At 37.7% G+C, this 10,707-nt stretch overlaps 1 protein-coding gene across 2 annotated transcripts; it reads left to right on the forward strand.

Moving 5' to 3' along the window:
• Positions 1-551: 551 nt before the first annotated feature.
• LOC106301694 (protein unc-50 homolog) lies at positions 552-3,319 on the forward strand. Of its 2 annotated transcripts, XM_013738144.1 has the most exons (11): positions 552-826; positions 1,000-1,055; positions 1,135-1,202; positions 1,465-1,490; positions 1,736-1,826; positions 1,947-2,042; positions 2,351-2,419; positions 2,604-2,662; positions 2,747-2,869; positions 2,947-3,018; positions 3,122-3,319. In XM_013738144.1, the coding sequence occupies exons 3-11, from the start codon at positions 1,144-1,146 to the stop codon at positions 3,184-3,186; spliced, it is 660 nt and encodes a 219-aa protein (XP_013593598.1). In that variant the 5' UTR covers positions 552-826; positions 1,000-1,055; positions 1,135-1,143; the 3' UTR covers positions 3,187-3,319. The 2 variants fall into 2 exon arrangements, with proteins under 2 accessions (XP_013593598.1, XP_013593597.1); XM_013738143.1 differs by lacking the exon at positions 1,000-1,055.
• Positions 3,320-10,707: the final 7,388 nt, after the last annotated feature.

Raw genomic sequence — 10,707 nt, forward strand, 5'->3', positions numbered from 1 at the left:
GCACTTCTGTACTACACATACTTTTGGTATACATAAAAATTTATATATCTATATCCGTAAGAGGAGAATGCGGGGTGCAACGAATAGCTATGTACTATAAGCGCATTGATTGTTATGTGTGGCGCATTAGGTGCCGTGTTTGTTTCATGCTAGAGCTAGGCCTACATAGTCGTAGTGTTATGTACTGAGTCAGTGGTTTGCGGTTTAGCATCACATACCTCACTGAGTGATTCTCCTGTTGCTCACCCCTCTTTTCTCCTCCTTTCAGGTGAGACTGTCGAGCATGAGTGATTGCTATCGGATTGTTGCTTTTAGGCGTTTAATTCTTTCCATTTCAGACTTGCGGGTTTTATGGTTTTATCGTATTTTTCTGGATTTATGACTATTTGTCGGATTTATGATATGTGCAGACGATTTATGAAGATTAATAAATAGAGATTTCAAGATTATTATTTATTATTTTATTTTGGAGAGTACTGGTATTACATTTTCATTCCATCAATTCTTAAACATGTAAACAAGTTACAACTTACAGCCTAAATATAAGTAAATTGTGGAACTGTTTTGTATCAAACGCATACGGCAACGGAAAAAGAAGCGTTTGGGTGCGGAGGAAGCAAATCAATCCCTAAACCCGAAAAATAGCGAAAGGGGAAACCTGAGAGAGAGAAACGAAACGAAGAAGACGAAGAGCAGCAAGCAACAGTAGAAAGAGCAACGAAAGGAGAAGACGAAGATGTTACCCACAACTTCCAGATCTCGCTCTTCTTCTTCATCATCCCGAGCTAACCCAATGTTCCTCCAGTATTTTCGTCGCATCGTCAAGGTTCTCTTTTTAATCGCGATCTCAGATATTGATCGATTTTCATCAACTGATATTGCGAAAAATACATAGATTCGTAATTTCTTAGATCGAATTATGAGATATTTTGCATCCCTTGATAGCCTCTAGGTTTTTGTTGAAGTACTTGCTTGAATCTGATGATTACATTTTTGTAGCTTCGGAATCTGTAAGCACTTGAGGCAATTATGATTTGTCTGTCACAGAGGAGGATGTGAATAATCTTAGCCGAATACGCTATGCTGCATATCGCATCATGTTCGAGTTTGTGATAATCCTTTTCTCCATTGCAGTGGCAACAAATGGATATTGAATATACTTTCTGGCAAATGCTTAACCTTTGTACATCTCCCAAAGTTGTGTACGTCTTTTTGAATTTCCTCTCTTGGAGTTTCCTTTTTCTATGCCCCACTTTGAGGACAGGTTTCTCTATATACTTTAAAGTTTTTGCATTTGAATGAATGATATAGAGTGACTCATGCATCTCAAATTTCACAACTGGAATAGTGACACAGGCTTTTACTACAGAGCTTATTGGAATAGACTTTGAGATTGTCTCACTTCAAATTTCTTATTCTTGTCCATTTTGTATGTTTTGCATGTGAACGCAACTACGGCATCAGCTATCAACACACTAAGTACCACAAACGTAAGCTCAGCTTTCATTACCATACTGCAATCAGCTTTATCAATTTGTGGTCTTATTTAATATGAATATGTTACTTGCAGAGAAGCATCTTCTTTGTGAGTTTTCTTGTTTGCCGTCTTTATTAATATACCTCCCCTGGTCTAATACTATTTCCTTAATACTAGTGCCTGTTAAGAATAAGCTAAAGCTTTGCTAATGGCATTGTAAATATAAGTGAGTTTCTTTTTCTTTTTTCTTTCTCTCAGAAACGAAAAACCAATGGGCACGTGATGACCCTGCTTTTATTGTGATCTGTAGCCTGCTTCTCATTCTTGCAACTTTAGCCTACTGTGCCACGTAAGTATTTTGTAAATGTGCATCTTTTAGAATTTGAGAGTTAAAATTATTTCCTTGGAAAACTACTTTGTTCTGTTTTTTGTTATTGCTTTTGACTGTAATCTGTCGTCCCTGCTTCAGGTATGACCATAGTGGCTCTCATGCTGTCGTCGTAGTTATATCAGTTTTCCTTACTCATTTCTTAATCACGGGAGCACTTATAGCTACATGCTGTTGGTAAGTATGTTCTATCGGTGCATTAGACATGGATATTTGTTGGTGCAAGCTCTTACATCGCTTAAATGTTTTGTTTGCAACAATGTGTCTGTGGTATTGGTGCTAATTTGATCATATTTATAGTGCAAGACAAACACTCTTAATATTTTGTACTAAATCTCCTCTTACGAACGTTGCCAGCCTAGTGAAATTCGCTCTTGCAAGAATCTTAGTCCTTCTGTATAGTTTCCTTGTAATACCATTGCAGTTTGATTGGTTTCTTATATCAAATCTACAATGTCTCTCTGACTTGAGGTATGGATTATAAGGTTTCTGACGAACTCTTACCTGCGTGAGGAGGCTCCAAACAGTCATGTGGTGGAACAACGCGTTGAATGGTAAGTTTATTGACTGACTGGTCTCTTATCCTTGTTATTATTATCATTATTGTTATTTTGATTTTGTCTCTCTCTCTAAGATAGAGTTCAGTATCCATATTCCATATCATTGTTTCTCGCTGTCCATGTGAGCTTGTCATTAACAAGTTGTTAATGATTTGGCTTCTATGTATACTTACTCTAGGCTGTATACATTTGATGTTCACTGCAACTCCTTCTTTCCAATGTTTGTGCTACTCTACGGTAATATCACTCAGTTCTCAAAACAGAATCTCCGCAAAAGAAGATTGTGTCTATGACTTATAGTTTCTTCTTGTGTTGCTACAGTCGTACATTATTTTCTATCACCATTTCTGATAACTCACGGATTCATCCCTCTACTGCTATCGAATTTGCTTTTCATGGTCGGGGCATCGTATTACCATTATCTTAACTTCCTAGGATATGACGGTAAGTCTCATAAATTTTATTGTTTCCTTCCACAAATAATCTTCTGACATTGTTTGCTATGAATGAATCCAATACAGTGCTTCCATTTTTGGAACGAACGACTTTCTTCCTCTACCCAATCGGGATCGTGATTGTCCTGTCCCCTATCTGTAAGCTTAGATCATTCTTTAGTTTCGCAGTTTCCTCTTTTAGAAAAAAAAAAGGTAAAACATAATCTTAAGTTTGTTTTTTTTTTTTTTAATAATTTTTCAGTGATCTTAAGTGGATTCAACCCGTCCAAATATTTCATGAACATGTACTTCAGCCAAAGATTATGAGATAGCAAGCCGCATCAGTTGAATCCTATGGGCTCTGCACTGCACATACGTTATCAAGCAAGGAAGAAGAGAGTATGATTTCCTTTTTCTTTTTTTACCCGTAACAGACCATCGTAGTGTTCAGTTTCTGGTACCACTTCAAAGGCTACGTGATAGAACCAGTTAACATTTTTTCTAAACCTGACCCCATTTAGCAAGACTTTGTTAAATGTAGTGTTTTTAGGGGCATCTTCCTATTGTCTCTTTTTCTTTTCAAATTCATTGTATTTTTTTATATGTTACGTGTTGAGATGAATCTTTGGTTTTGTTAAAGTCTTGGGTACTCATTACTGTATTAAGAGAAGACCAATCGTAGCTTCTCTCGCCCAGTTATGTTTCCCAAGATTTCCACTTACGCAGTGACACCATTAATGATTAAACAACTCAACAAGCTGCTCAGAGCCATCTTCACTAGTTACCTTTATTTAAAACCTTTAGGATCTGTACATAGGACCTTGAGTAATTTAGCCTCAAGTAGAGAAGCGGGAATGAATATAATGTGCTTGGCCTGGTCCTATAAACCTTTCGCATAGTCTCAAATAAGGGTTTGACAAAATATGTGTAAATTTTAATTCAATTTATTATCTATTTGAATATTTAGAAGTCTATGAAATAAATCAAGTACTAATACGTAATATCGGTAAAAGAAAAATGAAAAAAATCACAAACACTAATATTTTTAAGAATAAATATATGATTTGTTATTTTCATATATACACATATATTTATTGAATTGCATATAAACTATATAATTATTATAATTTATGTAATTTTAATAATATTTAATTTATTAGAGTTTTTAAAAGTAAGTTTTTATTTTTTATAATAAAATAGTATTAATTAATATTATTTTGAATTTTTTTTTAATTTTAAATAAATAATTTTATTTTTATGAATTGAAATTGATATCCGGTTGAAAATATAAAATTTTCCGAACATAAGGGTAGCTACAGATCGGATCGAATCAAATAATTAATTATTCAGACGAAACAAATCAGATCATGAATATTTTTGAAAATCCGGATAATCGATTCGTGTCCACCCCCATCTCAAATAACCCATCTCGATTAGCTAGTTACTATTGTGAGATAACTCACGTCGCCACTGTAAGAATTTGTACCGGTTAACGAAAGTTGCCTAAATTGCTCTACGTGCTAAATTGTTGTGATTTTTCTATCTCTTGCGCTCCTCGCTTTAGCTCTCCTTATATATGCCTCCAAAGTTGGCACACTCTTTCCTTTTATGCCCCCGATTCGAGTTAACCTCTTCGCGGAAGTTTTCCTTATCCTCTCGATCGTCATGCTAATCTTGAAAATTTAACATTTATCCTCTTTCTCATTTATTTTCGTCGAAACTGTGTATACCGTCATTGTTGTTGGACCAATTCTTGAAATTTAATCATAAGTATAGACTGTTATCGTGTTTTAGGTCTCTTGGGACGTTTTTATGATTTCACGCGTTTTTACGATTATTGTTCGGAGAAATTTATTTTTATACGATGTTGATTTTATGGGACGATGAAAACAAATCGATACATCAGTGGTGTTAAAAGTTAACCATCGTTGGTTTACACGATTGATTCAAAGTCTTGCGAGAAAGCAAGTCCTTGATATTTTTATCATAAGATATCTACGGTAACTCCAATCAAGACGAAACAAAAGACAGTTGGGTCAAGACTCGAAAGAGAGAGTTGTTAGGGCGAGACTAGCGAATGCCTTGGTGCCGTCGCATGATGGTGACGAGAGGGTACATCATGGTCGCTCGATGGCGAAGAGAGGGGATGGTGTGGTCGCCCGATGGCAACGAGAGGGACGGCGTGGTCGTCCGATGGCAACGAGAGGGGTGTGGTTTCCTGATGGCAACGAGAGAGAGAGAGGGCGTGGTCGCCCAAGGGAGACGAGAGAGAGAGAGAGCGTGGTCGCTGAGGGCGATGAGACAGAGATGGTGTGGTCGCTCGAGGGCAATGAGAGAGAGAGAAAGAGAGAGAGAGAGAGAGAGAGAGAGAGAGAGAGAGAGACGGCGTGGTGATATACCATGGATTTTACCACTTTTAGACCACGGTATATGACCTATTTAGAATATATTATATGGGTTTGGAGTATGTTTTAGAGTGTAGCACAGATGCCTCAGATGTTTAGCTATGTATGAAGACCTTCCCACAGTGCGATTGAGCCCATCTTTTGACACAAGATATATCTTTGTGTTAGCTTTCCAATTCCACCGGTTTGAGGTAAATCAGCATCCTATAGCAAAAGTTATGCTCGTGTTACTGAAGAGTGGTACGTCTGCCGCGTGAGAGGAAGTTGTCGAGGATTAGAAGAAACGTCGATCGACGACACAGCCTTGGTGTCGATCGACGGTGATGCCAGAAGACGGGCCGAAACCTATTTTATGACCGAATTAAGTCCAGAAGTTACCACAAGTTACCACAAGTTACCAGAATATCCATGGACGACTCATAACTCTATTTATGTGTGTTTCTAAGCCATTGTTGACGGCTACGCTTTCTATTATTCATTGTTCTAGGTTAGGAGAGAAGAGAGGAACTCCTTCAGAGTCCTATTGGAAATCCTTTGGTTTCTTATTTGGTTTTATCTATTTTATATCTATTCAGTTTATGATTTTCTGTGACAACTATAATGTCTGAGTAGATCCACATGCTAGATCTAAGTTTTCTAGGGTTTTGATGTTCTTCTTAATTATAGATACGCCAGGGTGCTTTAATAGTTTCTTCAATAGGATTGTTTTTACTATTTGTTTCTAGAGTAATTAACTAGATACATGATCATTGGATAGTTAGGCGCACACGACATATGGTCTACTACCTGAATTAATCTTGCTGAGCTAGGTTGCTAGGCGCACGCAAAAGCTAGTTTAGATAACTTAGTGAACAAATCGAATTGGTTCTTAACGCTTGTCTGGAAAGAGTGTCGATCGACACTCACTCTATAGTATCGATCGACACTCATTCATAAGTTCACATGCGACAGCTGGACTCACATGGTTCTAGGCATCTGATTAGTAAGCGCATGCAAGAGCTGGTTTACTTGCTTATATGAATTCGAGTTCTAGGATCAACCCTTAGCATCTATAGATAGAGTCATGATAACCTGATTGAAACCTTAAGTCTAGCAACCATCCTTCCATCAAACAATTCATCAATCAATCGAACAACTACCTTGTTCACCCTGTTATATTATATTTATTGCTTATATTATTTGATCTAGCATAGTCTAATAAAGCTAAAGTCTATTGTGTGAAATATCGAGTCTATGTAGATTTTATCCTCAAGTACTAAAATGAATCTCTTATTTGAGAGAGTAGCTTGAAGGTTAATTTGAACATATCACGTGGTCGCCATGAGGCGACGAGATGAGGAAATGGTATCGTCGCCATGGCAACGAGGAAGAGATGGTATCGTCACCTGTTGAAGAAATGGCGAGTAAGAGTGGTCTCGTCTCGTGGCGAGATGGTCAGTGTGTGATCTCCTTGTGGTGACAAGATGGACTTAAAACAATAAGACGATGAGAAGTTGGGACGTGACGGTTTCTCGTTTTATTGTATTTTTGAAAGGCAATTTGTAACAGATCGAATATATCTTTCGTGAGAACTCATTACTTTGATTCTTTTTCGAATCATACGAGGTTTTAGTTCTCATGTTCTTTTACCTTAAAGAAAGAAAATGTCTTCACGGTAGTTTCTAAACATTGATTCTGTCGTGACCGATTTCGACCCCAACATATATCGCCTTGAATTCTTTCAAGGAACTTTGGTGATTCTTTATCGATTTTGGTTGGCGATGACCTTAATATCAATTTTCCAGGAGAACAACACATGTCATTTTATTCCCTTAAGAAATTTCCTAGATTTTGGTGAATGACCATGTGAGCTCTCTATGATTCTACGTATCACTGTGGTGCCTGGATGACCGAGGCGATCATGCCATAATGTAAAATCTTATGGATTTTGTTTTACAACAAGATGGGATTCGATTGCATCGATATAAGTATGATGTAATCCAGAAGGAAGTTCTGGAAAATTTTCTAGTATATGCCTTTTGCCATATTTATCAGAAGTTATATACATGTACTTCTTTCCATCCTCATTTGCAGACTGAGTATCATATCTGTGAAGATATATGTCTTTGAAACTTAACAGATTCTTTTTAGAATTTGGAGAATATAGAGCATTGTTTATGGAAAATTTTGTTCCATTTGACAACGTCAAGTTGGCTTTACCAGTTCCTTCAATCACGTCTGCAGGACTTGATATTGTATTGACAATAATTCTTGTCCGTTTATATAAGAAAAATATCTCGTTTGTCTCGAAATAGTCTCACTATATGGTATACATATTTCTCGAATTGTTTTCTTGGATTTTGTTCTATTAGTATTGTGATCCATTTTGTTTCGAAGTGTGATCGTGCTAATAACGTATCATAAAAATATATAATTTTGCTGTACTGAAAAATTTAAATAAATACGAAATTTTATATCCGCAGAAAGGAAATAATACTCATATATGATAAATCGCTAAGAAGAAAATTCTTATAACAGGAAGAAGAAATGGTAAGGTGTGAATTACAAAAGGACGAAATCGTTCATATGTATAGTGGTAAAAAAGTTAAAGTCACTGTGAGCGCATAGTGATAATGGGCTCCACATAAATTCACGAACACTACAACATTCGGTGCACCTTTATTTGACTTTCATATCTTCACGTTTATAACAGATTGGATAAAAATATGTCAAGGTGTATCATGGATTCATAGCTTATGAGTTTAGAGATCATTTAGAGAGAGTTTTTGTAACAACCGTATTTTCTAAAATAACTTAAATAAATAAAAAGTCTGAAATCTCCATTTATTACTTCTCAAAAGTCAATTCCAAAGTCGTAAATCCAATAAATAGTCATAAATCCAAATAAAATAATAAATCTCGAAAATATCGGTAAAAGCATAAAAACTGCAAATCTGAAAACGAAAGGAAATAAAACTCCCAAAGCACCAGCCCGATAGCAATCACTCCTTCTCGTCAGTCTCATCTGAAAGGGGAAGAAAGAGGGGTGAGTAACAGGGGAGTTACTCCGTGAGGTATGGGATGCTAAACTTGCAAACCACTGACTTGAGTAAATAGAACTCCCACTATGGAAGTTTAGCTCTAACATGAACACCCACGACGCCTAGCGCATCACACAAACACAAACAATGCAATCATAGCATATAGCTAGTCCATACACCCCGCATCTCCTCATATGGATATATAATACGTACCGTCGCTAGTACAGTCTGTCTCTGTATCCCCGCCCTCTCAAGTAGCGTCCATGGTACAAATGTATCTGCACCACACGCCCGCACCTGTAGCATCGCAAGTCCAGAAGTCTCTGAACCCTTACCCGCACAATCAAAGTAGCGTCGCTAGCCCAGACATCTCAGAGCCCCCGCCCGCGCACATAGTCCTTACTCATAAATATGTGTACATAGATATATATATCGCATCTCTTAACATCACGCAATCAAATCAACAGTTGAATCCTCTAGACCCCTAGTTCCAGTTTACAGTTAACGAACTATCTAACAATCAAGGTTCAATTCAAACAGACGGATCATGATTCAAAATCTAAACTACAATAGAGAGAATTCTACACTGGTACGGGATTTACGGAATAGACCTTCACCTTTGCCACGGGTTCTGAAGAAACCTGAGGAAATGCCGAATCTTGACGGCTTTAACAAAGCAACTCCGGAGCTCTCTAAAATTAGATCAATATGATATTCTTGCAGAGCTGAACCATAGAAAAAACAGATGAATAACTCAAGAACTGACCGTTAACCTTTAGATCCCTCCGGTCATAATGTAGTCCTATATGTCCTCTATCCATAGACACCAAGTTTACTCCAATCGGACAACATTTGCTTAACCAAAGTAGCTTCATCTCCAGGCTAGTCGTAAACGCAAACTGCACCAACACCTCTCACAAAAACAAGCATAACTCTCAGAAAATAACTCGGAATAATGATCCGCTTGCATGAGATGATAGATAAGAGAATTAAAAATTTACTGACAAATTTCCAGACTGAGACTGGTCGGAACTGTCTCTGCAACTCAACAGCTTTATTCTTCGCCAAGAAAAAACGTCAATAAATTTCTAACCGTACGTCGATTTGACGATAGGATAGATGATCGGAAAAGCTGGCATCGAGATCTTTCCAATGATATCTCGCCCGTTCCCTGGTTCCTTATGTATCAATGGTAGAACGCTGATGAAGTTGACTCTTCGCGGATCCGATCTGTAGATATCATTCCCAAAGAAACAACCATAACTAAAACGCTGATGAAGTTGACTGTTCGCGGATCCAATCTGTAGATATCAGTCCCAAAGAAACAACCATAACTCTTAAATAAAAATTCCAAATGACGGTCTGCTTTCTGATACACATATATCTATGAGTGTAGAACATAATCTAAAAATTTAGCTTTGAAATACTCATATTTGATCGATCGTTCTTCTGTTCCCCCAAAACGTGTCTGCGGAGCTCTACTCTCTCTTTTGGGATGGTGGGATGGCTTCTCTTTCATGGTGGCTATTCGTGGCTGTTCCGGTGACGTTCCGGCAGGGCTTTGCCATCCCCAAAAGTCTTTGTCAGAGACCACCACGAAATCCCATCTTAAATAAGAAAATTTTAGGGTTTTCTGCAATGTAATTGGGTCTTATTGGGCTAAATTTTTCCGGACCGAGATTTGGGTCGTTACAATTGTTCCCCACTTACGAGGAATTCGTTCTCGAATTCAAATCCTGAGTCGGCTGTCCAATACCGTCGTAAAAAAAAAAACTTCGGATAGTCAATCCTCATCTGAATTTGATCTCACTTTGATCACGTCATGGAAGTCTGATACACTGCTGATAAAATAACTGCAATCAACTGCTCCAATTCGCTCCACCGGAGGATACAGTCCAATGTACCTCGGTTTTAGTTGCTTCAGCTTATGAGTCTTAAGTCCTCCCTGAAATGTCATTATTTTCAGGTATACTAGATTGCCCATATGTAACTCCAAATCCTTACGACGCTTAGATGCATAAATCCTCTGCCGTCATGGGCGTCCCAAAGCCAATCGTTGAGCATGTCCATTTTCTATACCATCTCTTGAACCATTAATAGTTCTAACTCATGTCACTCCCTCACTTTGGTCCAACAAAGTGGTATACGACAAGGCCTACCATAAATAGCCTCATACGGCGTCATCTCAATGCTCGAACGATAGTTGTCGATGTAGGCAAACTCTGCTAGATGTAATGCTTTCCGATCTTCCATCCCACTGTAAGACGCAATCCCTGAGCATGTCCTCTAAGTCTGAATAGTTCTCTTTGACTAACCATCTGTATGCTGATAATAAGTTGTATTCCTGTGGATCTTTGTCTCAAGTTCCTTCTGAATGACTCCAAAAATGTAGACGTGAACTTCGAATCCCAATCCGATACAAT

Source organism: Brassica oleracea, chromosome C7 (genome assembly GCF_000695525.1).
Source record: "Brassica oleracea var. oleracea cultivar TO1000 chromosome C7, BOL, whole genome shotgun sequence".
NCBI classification, from domain to species: Eukaryota; Viridiplantae; Streptophyta; class Magnoliopsida; order Brassicales; family Brassicaceae; genus Brassica; species Brassica oleracea.

Excerpts from the sequence above, each read along its gene's own strand:
- LOC106301694 (XM_013738143.1), top strand. The coding sequence starts at position 737 with ATGTTACCCACAACTTCCAGATCTCGCTCTTCTTCTTCATCATCCCGA. Across the intron at positions 1,827-1,946 it reads ACTTTAGCCTACTGTGCCAC|GTATGACCATAGTGGCTCTC; the intron begins GTAAGTATTTTG and ends TCCCTGCTTCAG. Across the intron at positions 2,043-2,350 it reads CTTATAGCTACATGCTGTTG|GTTTCTGACGAACTCTTACC; the intron begins GTAAGTATGTTC and ends ATGGATTATAAG.